Below are 17547 nucleotides of genomic sequence, written 5' to 3' on the forward strand. Positions count from 1 at the left end.
AAATGTGAGCAGAGTGGGTAAGATTATCTTGATAAAATGGTTTCTAGTTCTAAAAAGTTCAATAGCAAGCTGCTTGCTACAGCTTAGCAACACAGAAAATTAATATGTCTGAATAGTTGATAACTCAATTTCTACCCAACTACTTTGTTGCTTTTTTTCTTGTAAGGTTAATGCATAAAACCACTTAAGATTCTTCATTCTTTGCTTAGATTAGAGGAGGGGACAGGAAGAACAGAAAGTAAAGAGGCCATAGTAGTACAAGATGTACACGTTGCATAGTACAGTTGGCTTGGATGCCAAATTCATTCATGTAGGAAAATGAAAAAAAGATAAAGGAGAAGCTGAACTGTGAAGGAGTATAAAACAGGGAGGTAAAGCAACAAACTGGGTAATCTTAAGATTACTTGTCTAGAGGGGGGAAAAAACATGTAAATGAATGTTTAAGTACTTAGATTAAAAACAAACAAAAAAAATTAGGGGCAGTGGGACAGACTATTATAAATGCCTATTAATTAGATGAAAGGAATCATTGACAGAAACAGAGGTACTTCGGTTGATTGTTAAAATAAGAGAAAAAAACTTATTTGAAACAGCTCATCAAAAAACATATGTCCAAAAAAGTATGTGAAGTCTTCGGATTAATTTATATACAGGTATCAGTGCACCACATTCCTTTCTGTGTGAACAGTGATCATGAGGGAAGTTAATCGTGGGAACAAAATCACAAATTTCAGAAGTTATTTGAAAAAAGTAGCTCAAAGGGAAGCTGACCTTAAGGTGATGAGGGAATAAGCCTGTGAAGAGCACATTTATCTTGCACTAGAACAATGTTAAAACTAACTGGCATTATATCTCTTACAAAATATCCTACATCCCAAACCCAACTCCTGATTTAAGTCTGCTGCATTCTAAAGATAATTTAGTGCTTGCCAAATTATAAATAAATACATACATATATATATATATTTAAAAACTTAACAGTGGAAAGGACTTTGAAACATTGATGAGCAGATGCAAAATTAAAGGAGATTCAACCACCATGAGAAGGCCTTATAGCAAGTTGTAAAAATCTGTAATGTTGGCAGGGACAGGAACAAAACTTTTAAAAAATAATTGGCAAACATACCTTCTAAACCATTTGGAAACTTGTCTCTTGTATATATGTACACACATACACATAAGCATAGTAAGTGTAAGAGAGCTGTGGTATGTTACTATGCTTATTTTCTCACATCGCTGTTTTTAATTTAGTTCTATATAAATCTGTAATAACCTGGTGGAATTATTTTCTTGGGATTATTTAAAAGTGTCCATTGCTTTACTTCTGTTTTGGACTCCCACTAAGCAGAGGGGTAAGGAAAGAACAGACTCTTATCAAGCACTGAGCCATCAGAAACAAAACGTGTCCATGCAGAAGAGACGGTACCCTTTTTTTACAGATACTGTAGCAGCAAGTCTCGCTGTGATTCAGTGATAGAGCAAGTGGAAGAAAAACAGCTGCAGATTCTTAACTTGTATACTGCTCATTCATAAACACAGGAGATGAGGCACTTGTTTGAATTGTGCCAGAGTAAATTTGGAATGATTTGATTTACTCAGTTAATTTAAAAATTATCTTCAAAAGGACAGGAAGAAACAAACAAACATGAATAGATAAGCAAAAAAAAAAAAAAAAGCAGCTGACAACTGCTTCATCATTGTACAAAGTAGTCCGACATGTATTGAAACTAATGTTTCTCTTAAAACTCAGTAAAATATTAAATCATGGTTCCATTTCCATTGAACCTTTTTCTGTGGAGGAGAATTTATAATGGTGCTAGTAAATTCACTTTCTAGATGGATAAGGTTTATCTGGTACAATGGCTTCAGGACATGATTATGTATTGGTATAATGGATGTACTTCCATTGATTAAAATTAAGTATGTGCACTGCTTCTGGAGATTGAGTCAACCACTTCAATAAGAAGTATTAAAGGAAAAATAAATCTTATTAGTAACTGGTTACATACTATAATTCTGGTGAGTCTTCCTGCCAGGCCTTAAGATGTACCCTCTTCAGCTGTCTTGTGTTGGCTGTTCTCCTAAGATAGCTGCTCCCAGAATAGTCCTTCTACCTCAGCCATTCCAGTAATGCTTAGCATCTTAGCTTACATTGCTGCAAGCATTTAAAAAAAAACCCAACAAAACAACCAAACAAAATCCCAGCAAGCAAACACTTACCCATTATAGCTCGAATTCAGACTCTAAGGGGGTTTTTTATTTTGTTTTATTTTAAAAACATATTATCCCAAGATGCTAATTAAATTGATAGGGAATAGGAGCTGTTAACTAAGGTTGGTCTCTCTGAGTAATATGTATTCTGAAAATACTAGAAATTAAACAGTTAAAAGCACTTGACTAATTGGTGTATCATGTGTCTAGGCTTTAGAAAAACTATTTACAGCTTTAAAAGTGTAAATGGAGTTCATGGTCTGCTTATAATTAGTCATCATGAAATACAGTTTGAAAAGGCTCTAGTATATTCCCCCAGCTTGTTCAAGTAATGTGGGTTTCTTACAGCATGTGCTGGTTTGGATTTCTTCCACCCTGCTACCTACAGTTCCACAACAGGTGACTCTTAATTTATAACGTATACTGACCCTGTTAACAGTCCCAGTCGATACGGGTAATGAAAATAGGTCAGTCAGTCTCTTAGGTCCTCGAGTTCTTCTTAAATAAAACAAGGTAACATGTTCCTTTTAAAAACAAAACAAATAAAAAGTGGTTTTATTTTGATAGTACTGATGTGGTAATGGTGAGGGGGGAAAAATAAGGATTTTGTTGGTTGCTGCATTAGGTCTCTTCTTTCATACATGCTTGTGCTGTGGTTACAGAAGAAAGAAGCACATGCATAAAGTGAAAGGAGATGCAATTTTAATTGTCTTGTATGCATGAGACACAACGCCTAGTGAACTTGAACATAAAAATCTAGCTGAGACTAGCTGATTTCTAATTCCATCTCCTGCAGAACCTTTAGAGAATCAATTTGCTCAGTCTTTGCGTCATTTTTTTATCAGAAAAAAATGAAGGTAATAGCCACCTACTTGCCAGATGTTAAAGGAAACATTTTTGAAGGTTAAAGTGCTCTACCTTTCTAATCAAAATTCTTTCTTCACAGTGTTCTTATTTATCCAGAGTCCCACAGGCACATGTTATAGCTTCACCAGAACTGTGCACCTTGAAAACTTCTGCCAGTCGGCAGGAGGCTGCAGCAGTCTGTTCTCAAAAGGAAAGATACGGCCTAGAAAGCATCCCCCTCAAAGTGAATCAGACATATCTGCCCATATGTTAATGAATAGCTATGCACCTATGTACTGATTTTACTAATGTGCTTCATATTTCAAGTAAACGTAGCAGGCTCAAAAATATGCCATAATCTGACAAATCCTGAAGGAACATTACCAGCTAGTTCAACAACTATGAAGTAAGGTTTAGGTAGGGAAGAAAGATGAGTGAATTTTGTTGGTGGAAGTCTTAATTCTTCATAGGAAGAAGTGGGGAAAAAACATCACACCATTTGCTGCATCAGAACTGGGAGGAGAAAGGATATTGAAAGGAATTGTTAAAAGTTTGCCTTGAAAAGTCAGGGTATTTTCCCTACAAACCAAATAACTAAAATATTACCTAAAGGAAAATGCCACCCGTGGCCTTGAATTCAGTATCTAAGGTATAAGACAGCGTTGAAACTGGGACTGGAGTGAGACTACATGGTTCTGTGCTAGAGTTCTCTACTAGGTTGCTGGGACCTTCTAAGGAAATGGCATAAAGATTAGTGTGCACCTGTTCTCACAGGAATAAAAAGAATAATGTTAGTGTCAGAGGCTTTTGCTATTAAGTATTTCTTGCCTTGGAGAAAAGTTTCAAGAGCTGAAAAACTGTATTTATGGATATTCTAATCACTAAGCTACAGCATTTTCTTCAGTAAGGTTTTAAAAGTGATACATTTATTTAATTGTATCATTTTATGTATTGAATTGAAAATGTTTACCTACAGAAGTGTTCACAGCTGTTAAATGTTACTGAGTTGCTGAAGGCTGCTCAGATATATGCATAAGTGTTGTACAGGGTGTCCTGCTGTATTCGGAACAAGCAGGAGTAGGGAACGTTGTGTAAATCTTCGCATCCCCAAAAAAAGGGGAAGGGTGGAATTGTACGTCGCTCTAAGCATTTATTTTCCTTTATGGTATAAATAGAGCTTCTGAATGGAGCTCTGATTCTCTTTGGTTAGAAGAATTACTCCTGACAGATGGCAAGAGGCTACAGCAATAGATGATTTGCGTGGAGCAGAATGTGTAATCTAAGGGACCTTGGACATAAGGTGTAAATAGGGGATAAAGTTGTAAAATAAATTTCATTTAGGTTTAAAAGAAAGAGAGCTACTTCTCTCCAGTGATTTGGCCAGCAAGCCTAGCTGTTGCCAGACTGTGGATCGATACGGTGCAACCCGTAGAAAGCTATTTAAACCTAAGGCATTAATAACACAATTCAGGAAATATATTGAAAATCAAACCTGGAATCATATTCAGCATGTGATGATTTGCCGTTAAAATATATGCAGGATCCAGGAGAACAGTTAGAATTAATACAACACGTACAGTATGTGCATATAGACCCTTTCGTTATTCATTCCAGTTCTTCATTAGTAGCCTTATCCTTCCTGCATTTTCATTGGGCTAAACAAAATGATACACATACATTATTGAATCACTTGGTATTGCTTGCAATTTTAATTAAGTTGCTGGGTACGCTTTGGCTTTTAATTAAATCCTCAGCTTCTGGAAGAAAAGTATTGGCTCAGGTGGGCTTAGTGTAGAGAGAATTCTAGAAGTATTAATACTTATCCAGCTCTTTTGAAAAGGTCAAACACTCTGTGCAAGGCTCTGCATTGATGCTAGCATAGTTCTGTCACCCACCTGCCCTTTCTCGGGAGACTTTTTTGTAAGATTTCACTGCTCTCAAATCTAAATATTCTGGGTGAGAAACAAGTACTTCTTTACATCCTGGTATAGCCTATGGAAAATCTGATTTTATAAGAGTACTACCATTTACAACAGTGTTACCTATTATTATGGTTTACCTCTACTTTATTAGGCATCTACTCTGTGACACTAGGATGACTTTTTGGTGTAATTCTGCTTTTTTACTGCATATCCTGTTCTTTGGATTCATTGTCCCACATCCTATGGGATATAACCTTGTGAAACTAGGAGTGATACGGGACGTGCAGTGTTGTTTCAGTGTGTTCTCAGCCCTGCACACATGGCAGTGAGTGTTTCTTTTACAAGTGTAGTGGTGATACTAACCTCTCCTGAATATATCATTGCAAGATCGTATGATAATTCAAAAACGCAAACTCTCTTCACCTATTTGAAGTCCAAAATTTTAATTTGGAACCTAGCTTTTCCTCTCCCTCAAGTTAGTTGTACATTGTTTACTGTCTGGCACCACTGTTGGATGCTGCAAGTCGTTGGGAGCAAAACGTTTCTTTGAAAATTCTCCTGTTAAACTAAACATTTAACTGGATTGTTTTTGCAGTTGTGCAAGTCTTTTGGAAAAAATGTTTCTTTTGGTTATATTGAGAATGTATGTGACACATTAAGATGCCAATTTCCGTGAAGTTGCATCCATCACCATAGATTAACTGGGGTCATACCCCAGTTCTACAGACATTTCACAACAGTGGTAACCCACCATTTGTGCTGGCTGGTAAGTCAAGTTGTAGTGTCACAACTACTGCTTGAGCGTGACTGCTGTGGGTTGCAACTTAGACCGAAAATTAAGGACAGCGTGTAAGGTTGGAAGGGGAGCCTACAGATTAAATGTGTAGGTCAGTGACTTCTGAGGTACAAAGTAGTTTAGAAGTGAGTATTGATTGCGTGCGGTACCTGTGGGAGTAATCATGCACCTAAGTTGCTCCGTCAGACTGTCTCTGATAGATGTTGGCCTTAACTCATGAATCCATAGTGAGTGAAGGAGTTGTGTTGTAGTAGTTACTCTTACGTGCATGTGTTCTGTAGAACAGGAAGAATATTTGGTCCAAACCAAAAGATTTAACCACTCTTACTTTGTGGTACATGGCAGAGCTGAGATATGATTCTGATTGACACCTGTGGTATTTAGTAAGACCTGACCCACAGCAAACTTTTTTAATTTCAGTTTGCTATTACAAAGCAGGTATGCTGTATTTATCACTTTAATTCATTGTGGATACTTTGAAGTTCAGAAATAATTTACTGAAAACCTCAGTTCTGTTCCTGAAGATGCTCCCTACATCTGTGTAGGTGGTGTCCGCTAGAGCAAAAGCAGGGCTTGAATCTAGGAGAGTGCCATATCTCAATTTTTCCCACTCCAAATACACTGTCTTCAAAGAAATAGGAAGAAAATTTCTTTTGAGAAGTTCTTGGTTCCAAAGTCAAGGAGTAGAATAGTGTCTTATGTTGAACTTCCTTAAAAATCGTGGATTCAAACAAAACCCTAAAAAATGAGCATGTGCTCTGTCCTCAAGTGGTATAAATTCTCTGCTCAATATTTGTGTCACATTCAATGTAGGAAAAAATGGTTTGACAGCTTTTTGCGCAAGTAGGAAGATAAATAGGAAAGTGAATTTGAAATTAGCACAAATTGGGATAAAACACAGTTTGTTTGCAGAGTCTCCACAGTGCAAAACCACATCTCTTGCGTGCTCCCTAAAGCGGCTTCCCAGGCTTATGATCTTCAAGAAAACAGGCAGAAGACACTTTCAAACACAAATTAGACGTGACTAAACTTGGAAATACAAAGTCTTTGCCTTGCAGTCTGAAGAATTCTTGCAGAATCTTTAACCATACCTGTCCAGTGGCTGTTACAGGATTAAGATGGTGTCATCTTTCTTTTGTATACAATTTCATCCATTCCTTTCCTGAGCATTTTCTTTTACTAATACCTTTTTTTGTGCATGCTCCACACATGCTGCTTTACCCTCTTTGTGGTACATAGCAAAGTAGAGCAAGAAAGGAAAAAAAGACCCCTGTTCCCTTATTTTCTCCTAAGCATAAACCCAGTAGTAGAGATAAAAAATGAATCTGCAGCATCTTGTAAGCATCCTGAGTCTCAGACATTAAATTTTATGTAGCATCACAGATGCCACAGGGCTGTGTGCTTCTAGCATGAAGCTGAGATTATGACTGATTTAAGAGAAGATGGAAGTCCCAAGTGCATGTCCAGTCTCAGGGACAGGTTGGCAGATTAAAAGAAACATTCTAAGATGTCTCATACCACCTTTTTTCTTTTCCACTTTTTGATTCCATTATTGATCATTTTGGTTGTCATGAGTGAGTATAGATGATCTATATAAAGAATAAAATATTGCAAGGCGTTGCAGTGACCATAGCAAAAGGTTAGAAAAATAAGTTAATAAGAAAAGTACACTTCTTCCTACTGTATGTTTCATGAATCTTTTGCAGCTGTGCTGTTTGTGAAGGAACATGGAACTGAAATGCCTTGAGAGGGCAATTTTTAAGATACTGTGCATTAATATTTGGAGACTTTTAACTCTGAGCCCTTCAGAGGTTAACATTCCCTATCCACTTTTCTTGGGGTGGAAATGATAGAAAGGACTGCCTCAAGCTATGTTTTGTGGAATTTTAGTAAATACATCTATTTGGTTGAAAAGCTTCACCATAATGTGGCTTACTCCCCTTTCCCCTTGAGAATGAATGACAAGATTCCTAGCCAAGTTATTCCAAACTACTTAGCACTTAACCAAAGTCCACAACATCTTGTAAATCTGGGAACAGAACAGTTTAGCTGACTTCTTTCCAAATGCATGTCGTTTAGTGTGTTGAGATTTGGGTTGGTTTGGTTTTATAGAAAATGTCAGTAAAACTGAGGGTTCCTTGAGTTCTATAGTGAAAGCTGACCATACCAATGCAGAGCATTCCCCACAGATGAGAGAGAAGAGGTAATTAAGAGTATGTGCAAGAATGGAGCCATCTAGAAGGAAAATAGTACAAGATATCAGCAGACTGGAATATTTTTATACTGTAAAATAGCAGTGCGTGTAGGCTACACTGGACATTTTGCGAGGCTGGACTATAGCGCACTTTTACAGCCTTCTGTAATAAGGTTGAAAAATCTCCAAAATACTAAGGGGTGCAAGCTGGGTTACATTCAAATCCAGAAAACAAATGTTTTCTGAGGTACTGCATGTACAAGTCCTTAGGATCTTGCTTTGTATCTTGGCAGGTATTTGTTCTACTCTTACATTCATTTCTTACCTATTTCAGGTCTTGAAAAAAGGAAAAAAATATTTCCTCCCACATTTTTTTAATAGCATGTGCAGTATGTTAAATCATTTTTCCGGTTGGAAGGATGGGGAAGATGCGTAAGTGTTGTTTGGGGATTACTAGACACTTTTGGAGAATGATGTCCAATTATTCTGAACAGTGCTGCAGCAGCATGATCTAATCTTCTCTGCTGGCTAATCTGCCTGCTTTTGCTGTGGTGTATGATATCTTGTAGGTACGTTCACCTTTTAAAGATCCATTAAAATCTGTTCTTGCACAGGAATCTGCATATGGACTCACACATACCTTGTTAGATAATACACCTTTGATAGAGAATTTTTGCAGCACCTTCATCTCTCAAGGTTACAAGGTACTTGTAAGTTGTTTGAACCTCTTGATTAGAATCTCAAATTAGCAAGAAAGGTAAAATTTCTTGTGAAGCATGTGAAGAACCAAAGCACACAGCACAGAATTCTGCACAGGAATAAGTCTATGACATTGTTAAGACTGCTTTTGACTAGGCTTTGTATAGAGGAGCTATACAAACACAAGTGGTTTACTAAATAAAATTTGCAAGTGGCGTAAGCTGCAAATACTGGCAGTTTTGAACTGCCTTTTGACTTGGGAATGATAAATAGCAGTACTAGTGGGCAGGTAAGATGATTTAAAACTGTCAGAAGCTCTGATTTTGTACGGTAATACTGACTTCAGTTTCTTTTACCTACCAATGGGAGCTTCTTTGGATGAATCAGAAGGGGTCACTGTAGTATATAAGGCTAAACTTCCAGAGTGGTTACTGTATGCCATGAAAACATCAATGTTTAGCTTGAACAATTAAGGTGATCAATGGTACTTGGTAATGGCTCCGTCTTTTAACGTCAGCAATGATATTAGAATGGTTTAGCTTTTAGAAATGTAAAAATGTATCTCTACTTAAGCGAGGTTCAGTTTTCTTCAGTAGATAGAACGACTGTATTAACCATGTGACACATCCGCTGTATGGCAAAGTCCAAATATGCTCTCTGTCCTTAAAAAACAAAGTATGAATATACTGAATATCAGGGTACTTGTGGCAGCATGCAACTGCTTTTTAGATAATATACATCAAGGTGTTTCAAACAGGAACACTTTTAAATGTTTTTAAGTCACTTTGTAAATGACTAAGTTGTATAAATATTTAATAAGCTTGTTTGGAGCTTCCACCACTTTTCAAAGCATGCTCACAAACAAAACAAATCTGTCATCTTGTAGCAGCATTCTGACTGTCTCGTCAGTGAGATCAGGACCACAGTCTCTGGGTGGGAGAAAAAGGAGTTTCCTTTCTCTTACAATGCTCTTCATGTAACAGGGATCATTATATTTATTATGTATTTTATGTAACCGTGTGGTGTTTCTCTAGCAGTACATAGGAAGAGTCTGGGACTCCATGCCTGGCCTGGGACATCCACTACAGTAGTCCCACCAGTGTACTGTGCTTCTCCATTGGCAGTCTGCAGTAATCCAATTATTGAGTATTTTTGCCATGTTCCAGAAAGTCTGACCACATTCTGTTGGGTTAAAAAAGAGGGGGAAAAAAGAAATTCAACAAAATCAGGGACCTCCAAAATTACAATTTGGTTTTTGTGTTGTGGATGATTATGCCATTTAGTTGAATTGTTTCTGATGCTTTGCATATGATTTTATTGGTATTTTAGCAGCTTACTCTCTTCAGAATTTGAAGACAGAAAGTTAAGATTTGAATGTAGGTTTTAGATGAAGTACTTGCTTGTTGTCAGGCCATAGTTCCGTCTAGCCAGTGCTCTTGAATGTAACAATGAGGGAAATACAGTCATTTTTCATCATCACTCACACATAGCAAACTGTAGTCTGTATTGTCTGGTCTTGAATATGGAAGATTATTTCATTTTCTGTCCTCTCCAGTTGCCTTTTCCCAGCAGATTCCTCAGGAATAATGAAAGCAACTTTACAGTTGCTTGTGTGCAATCTTAAACTTCCTAAACACAAAATATTACATTTTTTGTATATGTCCTATGCAAAAGACTCATACACCTGTTTGGGCACAAGTAAGGCAGAGATGGTACAATGCTTTAGGGTTTAGCCATGTATGCTCTGGTGATGAAATGGAAATAAGGGTTTTGATGATACATTGTGAAGTAGTTTCTGGGGTACTTACAGGATCTCAAAGGTTTTGAGGCACTACATAATGTTTTTTCCAAAATGTTTGCATTAGAGGCCTGAGGAGTAGGTGATTCATGGTTTACTTCTAAGATCAGAAAACAACCATTGCAATGCTGTGAGATGTATTGTTACATTTACTAGATGGAAATCCTCTATGCTTGGAGTGGAACTCTAGCATATTTTTGGTTGATGACTAGGGTAAACTAACTTTAGTTGGCAGATGGATTCCTTTTTCCAGTGCTCTTTCCCCTAGCAGAAAGTGATTTATTTTGCCTTTAAGTTCTAGTGTGGTAAAGGAAGCATTTCTGCAGTAAAATCCTTTAGGGGAGACAACCTGTATTTGATACATTCCCATAATGAACTTAACAATAAATACACCGCAAGGGTTCGTTTATCTAACTTGCTTTATAACCATAAAAGCAGAGTTCTCGGGAGAAAAGGTTTCACCTCTAAATACGGATTGGTTTTAAGGATCAAAATAGAAGAACATATATTGGCCTTCTGCCCCAGTGCACATAACTTAATAATGGAACTGTTGTAAAAACTGATGGTCTTGATAAAACAGCAGGCACCTGTGCACATGAAGACCACAGAATGTCCACTCTAATTTCCAGACCAGTGAAGAAGCAAGTCGTGAATTTTTGTGTATATCCACTCTGAATTAATGAAAAATTGTTCAGAACTACTGTTACTCAACTTGATACTATATAACAGTATTCAAGTCCTTTAAATTTTAAATAAAATACACAAAGATGGTGACTTAGGCATTTGGAGTAAGGGACTAAAGATCTGAAGTCTCTTTTCGGAAATGAGACTTCCAGAAGATCCCCATTACTAATTCAACAATCATAAACCCCCTCCGTAAGAACAGCCAATATAGCAAAACCATTTTAATAGTGTTCAAAATGTGCTTGGATATTCTTTCATTAGGTATTATCAGTTCTAATCAGCAGTACATACTTAAATAGATATGTGAATGACAAGTTTAGATCGTTTAGTTGCTGAAATTAGAAATACTTTTCCCATAGTCTGGGAATATGAAAATCACCTGCCATTCTTTGTGGACAGTTATTGAAATGCTGTTCAAGAATGCGTAAGGAAACTTGACAAACAGAAAAAGAAATAATCTGTTTCATCTGGAATAAATATAGCATGCAGTACGGATCTTCCTACATGAAAACAGGTGCTATAAAAAAAACTAAAAGGTGTTCAAAAAAGAAATAAAGGTAGGGCAAAGCACAGAACAGAATGTATTGGGGGTGGCAAATTAGAAAAGAACATCATGAAGTTATGCTCATCCACAAAAGGCAGGATGCTTTGTAGACCATGAGGAGATGGGGCAATTGAAAGGTCATGTTCAAAAGTGATAGGTCATGTTGTATATCTATTCTAGAGTTGTCAAAAGGGTATTGTTGAAGCTGCATAGAAGATTGTAAACCTGTTCAAGATCTCTCCTAAATAATGTTAAATAGCATTTCTACTTGAGTTAATCATGTGCAGACATCTGTATGACTATCAGGATTTAAAACCAGTTTTTACCTACAAGGGACTGAAATTACTTCAGCCCAATCCATATATGCAGGGGTTCTTGCATGTGCTTGTTACACATCCGTTGCAGATAAGATGATGAACTTGATTTTTTGAGCTCATCTAGTTGGGTATTTATGTGTTCTTGTGCCTGCACTGGATGTTGGTTCAGTAATTTGAAGTCTTGCTTCAAGAAATAAGGGAAGCCTTCAGACCATGTTTTCTGTAAGAGAGAATTGAGTGAAGTGCCTGTTCCGTATTGAGATGATGGTCCAAGAGTGTTTTTATTTTAACATTCAGAAACCTTGAATTTTTGGCACCTCAAGAAAGGTATTTGGAGTGTGGTATGACCCAGATTGAGATGGAAGTGAAGGCAATGATCACAAGGGGCAAGATACGTATCAATTCAATCTGCATCTTTCTGTCCGTATTTCTGAATTCCACGTACCAAATACAGAAAACTTGTCTTTTTTGCTTTGTTCCTAGAATTGTGTTTCAATGCCAGGCACAGATAATAGACATGAATTTTCATAGCTGGTGCTTTTGAAACAAAGAGCAAAGATAAATCGGATTTTTTTCCCCATTTTTTTTTTTTAATCATTGCATGTGCGATACTTTTTCCCTTTCTGTTTTCTTAACAATTACACTAACATAAAGGTAGCCTGTTCTCTCCTACAATTGATGTTTTTATAGTCCAGGATCTTGAAATACTTTACACATGTATTTTAATATATGTTTGTGTGTATGTGTATATATATATATATGCACAAATACAGGATCTCTCAATCAGTCACTCATTTTTATCCTTTTTTGTCTCAAATATCATGATTTTATGGTTTTAATATTTTTTGAGCATTCAAGGAGCAGCAGTAACGTAAAACATTCAGTGAGAGGCAGTGATGCTCTTTGCACCATCAGACATGAAAAATATTACAGCATGGGTGATTTCATACTTTGTTTCATATATGGTGGAGTACCATGAGCCCTGTAACTGTGTAACTCTTTTCCATACTGTATCATCTTAATACTGCTTATCACTGTGTAACATCCATTTTAGAGGTAGAAAATCTGAGGCAGTTTCTTTACTGTTATAAAATGTTAGGGCTAAATAAGAAAGAAGCCAAATTTCTTTGTAGACTAGAAAGAGGTGGCTACTGAAGATGCCCTCCTCACCCACAGGAAAAATTTTGACATGTGTTCCTGAATCACATGCTGCCTGGAAAACTGAGTAACATTGACTGCATTTAGACAAAGAGACAATAGCCCTCATCTTTTCCATTACAGACAAGATTATGTGGTTTGACATATCCCTATGTCAAATGCCTGTTCACCCCCCGCAGTTAGTGTCAGAACAGTTCACAAAGTGAAGCTTCTGCAAACTGGAATAGCAGCAGAGCAGTGAGCTCTCCTGCAGTCGCTGTGAACTTGGGGTGCTGGCAGTAAGGAGGAAGCAAGGTGCTTAGATGTAACAGTCCTGACTTGAATGCCTGCTTGGGAGCTCAGCCTGAAGTACCATAGGCATGAATTCCAGAAACAAGAACCAACTCCACATAAAGTAGGGAAGATTTCAGTGAAGATGATCAGCACCTTTTTTTAAAAAAAAAATTAGCTTTGTTACTGTCTGGGCATAGCTAGTTTAGATTATTTTGGGGGTTCCTCTATAAGGTGAGAGGATGGCAAATAAAGCCCCAAACCTCATATGACTTGAGCTTTGATACTGCATTGATAAATACTTTAAAAAATGCAATAAATAACCCAGTATTTATTAATAACCCATAGGGAAGATCAGTAAAAACTTAAAGCTGGTGTTAATTTTTGAGAACAGTCATCCGCCAGTAGATGATCCTTTACCTGTGATTCAGGTAAGAATCTGCCACTATAACCAAGTCCCTAACTGTTGTGGTTTTTTCTCCCTTTCCATGGTAGGTTATGTGTTCTGTATGTTACATCGCCTGCCCGAACAACATGACTGCACGTTTGACCACATGGGACGTGGACGTGAGGAAGCCATTATGAAAATGGTGAAACTGGATCGGAAAGTAGGGAGATCTTGCCAACGCATTGGCGAAGGATGTTCCTGAGTGCAAGACTGCAACCAAATGCTGTTCTCTTAGTTCACTAATGTTAGCCTTATTTAGGACAAAGTCAGCCAGACACCTTGTACTAGGCAAGTTTCAGACTACAGCCAATCAGTTTCCTTTCTTTAGCCAACCGTCCTGGTACTGTAGTTTAGGGTTGATGGTGGTTGAAATTGATTTCTGGCTGGTTACTAAGGTGCCTGCTAGCCTCCCTATAAAAATAAACCATGAAGAAATATTATTTTTGAGCATGGCTAGTGGTTTTAAACAAAACAAGAAAAATCCAAAGGCTTCTGTTATTGCTGGAGTCACTCTAAAAGCCTTATGCTGGAAACATTCCAGCTGCAGAGTTAAAACAAATAGTTGTATAGACGCTGGTGTAAAAGTTTGCTATGCACATGGCTTTCGGACAAACTGTTTAATGTGCAGCCTTTCACCTCTTCACTGCTAGTGAATCTTGAGGAGGTGAAATACTACTAAGAGCAGCAACTGTAGCTGCTTAAGCCCAGAAGACCTGACTGGTCACTCGTGCCTTCATCGCGTGTGGCTTTTGAGTTAGGCAGTGTCACCAGCATCAGGGATTCTTTTGGGGTAGGAACATCTTTCTGGTTCTTCCCAGGAAGCCAAAAAGAAAGGGGGACAGAGATTCTTATGAAAAATTTTTATATCTATCTTACTATAAAGAACCTATCAGGGTTTTGTTTTTTTTTTTTTTTGTTGTTTTGGGGTGGTTTGTTTTTGGTTTTCTTTTTTTTTTTTTTCTCCATTAAATTATGATCTCACTTTAAAGCAAACTCCATCCCAGAGCAGTAAATGGTGCATACTTTTTACATGGCATCCACAGAGATTCTATGAGTTGTGTGAACAGATTCCACATACCTTGAGCAGTGCAGCCATTCCCACCGGCCGAAACCTGATTGGCTCTTGTTTGCCTTTTGCTAAGTGCAGGTATCTGATAATTGATCAAATAAGGCTAATTCACAGCACAGTAGCCATGGCTGGATTCTACAGACTGACTTTCTGTAGCTAGACTTATATATTGGGGGAAAAAAAAGGACATTTTGTAGCAAACGGAATTCAGTAACAGTATTGGGGAACAACCGGTAAAACACCCTTTATCAGATTGAGTTTGTGTTCCTCGCTTCCAGAGTGTCAATGAGATAATCAAACGGGCGATGCCCGCCCGCTTTCTATGCAGCTGAACGCTCTCATGAAAATCTCTGCCCGCATCTATTGCAAAGCAAGTATAGCAAGCGAATGTGAAAAGCATTACATGGAGTAGAATGTTTTTGGATCTGTTTAGACCTATGGTTCTGTATTATGGTATGTCACACCGAGCTGAGCTGAGCTGAATTGCACCAGTCTTGTCAGTTTGGAATCAAAAAAGCAACCACAATAGCCGCTATGTCTCCTGCTGCCTAACAGGGTTTATGCAGGTAAAAAGGTTGTGTACCGATGTGGCCCAGCTTAATCCCGAGTGAATTTAGCTTCTCAGTCTATTAGTGTGGTATTAACAATCAGGTAAATTTGTAAGCAAACCTGAGGGAAGGAAGGATTTTGTCTTATCTTCAAATACTGGGCAGGTACAAAACGTCGGAGGGGTGAAGTAACGCGTCACTTGAAAAAACCCAGCGTTTTGGGACTAAGCTTGTATGAGTCATCCTCCATTTCACTTGTTGCAGGTAACTAACTCCTTATAGGCCAAATTATATTGTTACTTCGGTAGCCAGCTAGGAGCATTTTAACAAGGAGACAACTCATTTAAAAAAAAAAAAAGAAGAGTATATATATATACACGTCTCTCCACACACACTCAGCATCTGACTGTATTAGCATTAATTAACCATGAAGCAAATCAGAAGTGTCCCATCATTATAAAATGCAAGCTATCCAAAAGGCAAGCTGTTTTGTTGGTTTTTTTTTTAATTCTTGTTATTATTCAAGAATATGAAACCAGCAGCAAAATCTTCTGTAATGTGCTGCATTTTCAGGAAGTGGTCCTGGTGAGAGGGACTGTCCAAGGATGTGATTTACATTTGCTGTGAGGAGTTTAAAAAAAACACGGATTTTGGCGGCTGCTGTGATACGCACTTTCTTTTCCTACAAAATCCTGTCATAGCATTTGATGGGCATTCTGATTGATACACAAGACTTTTCTGCATTAATACTGAAGATGCTATTTTGTTCCTTCTTAATATTCTCTTTAATCTCGTTACAAGTGCACAGACGGTTTCAAGGTGGCTCTTGAGAGAACACTACTTAAAGTTCATGTGAATTATGGACAATGTTCACTTTAAAGAAAAAGTTGGGGAGGGGGTTGTTCCTTTGCAGTATCTGTTCTGTGAAGTTTGTTAAACGTAAAGAAAGCTTAAGTTCTTGTATCTTAAAAGAAGATCTTATTTAACCCTTTTGTGTTCTAGATTTACTTACACATGTAGCCTAGAGCTCAGTTTTAGTTTAACATTGTGAAAATATTAAAAGAATCTTGTAACTTTATTCTTTTTCCTCATGCTAAAAAAAATTAAACCAATCAGATTAAAGTTTGAATTCCTTTCTGCCTATTCCAACAGATTTTGCTATTTTGCACCATTTCTGCTGTAATTTCATGTAAGAAATATGAATGGGGAAAATACCAATTTTAGGTCAGTAACGTTAAGCTGAATTTACAGTTGGTGGAAGGTGGACAGTATTTTCTGCTGGTTTGGAAGGGGAGGATAATATTTCTGCCGGCTTCAAGTTTAGTGATTTATTTTGTAAGCAGATCTGGCTAAATCTACTGTAGCCAATTTGCTTAATTTAATTTTGAGGTTAGGTACAGTAATCAAATGAACCAGTTGTTCATACTCTTAAGTCAAATGCATCCTGTACACTATGTCATTGGCATCAATATTTTTTAATGTCTTAAATGTTCTTTCATGCATTTTGACAACTTTTGCACCTTGAGTACCTATATTCCAGGTCATAATGGGCTCTATTCCTAATGGATAAGTAGAATAATAACTATTGTTTCTTAATGATTTAGATGCTAGAAAGACAAGGCTAGTAAAAAAAGCAATGGACTGTTAGAGAGAGAATATCAAGGTGATTATTTAAAAACAATTTTGTAAATCGTTTGGAATTGAAATTGTGTCTGATCCATGGGACGTGCACCCATTTTTTTCCTCAAATTCATATGGTACTCTCAATTATAAAACTGTCTGTGATTCTTGAACAAGATGGCTATGTTGTAGTAAAGGTAAGTTACATAAAACAGTTCTGCATTTTTGTTGTTTCAAACCTGTCGGTGGGTGTAAGCCAAGGCTTCAAGGAAAAGTAAGAATTGCCCATGAAGGTTGCTATGCCAGAGCTTGTCCTTAACTGCACCAGTTTCTGTTTTGAAGCAATTTAGTGTCTTGAATGAGAAACAATGTAACTGTAAATGAGATACCTGAGAACGTGAACTACTCTTCAGCAGTACACAG

The 17547-nt window shown here is 37.3% G+C and overlaps 1 protein-coding gene across 3 annotated transcripts in view; it reads left to right on the plus strand.

Moving 5' to 3' along the window:
* Positions 1-16657, plus strand: part of ZFAND3 (zinc finger AN1-type containing 3) — a 145699-nt gene extending 129042 nt beyond the window's left edge. For all 3 annotated transcript variants that reach the window (XM_055816092.1, XM_055816093.1, XM_055816094.1), the window contains one exon: positions 13935-16657. In XM_055816092.1, the coding sequence (XP_055672067.1) occupies positions 13935-14089 (155 nt within the window). In that variant the 3' untranslated portion in view covers positions 14090-16657. The remainder of the gene's footprint in view (positions 1-13934) is intronic.
* Positions 16658-17547: the final 890 nt, after the last annotated feature.

This window comes from Falco peregrinus, chromosome 11 (genome assembly GCF_023634155.1).
Source record: "Falco peregrinus isolate bFalPer1 chromosome 11, bFalPer1.pri, whole genome shotgun sequence".
In the NCBI taxonomy this organism is placed as follows: Eukaryota; Metazoa; Chordata; class Aves; order Falconiformes; family Falconidae; genus Falco; species Falco peregrinus.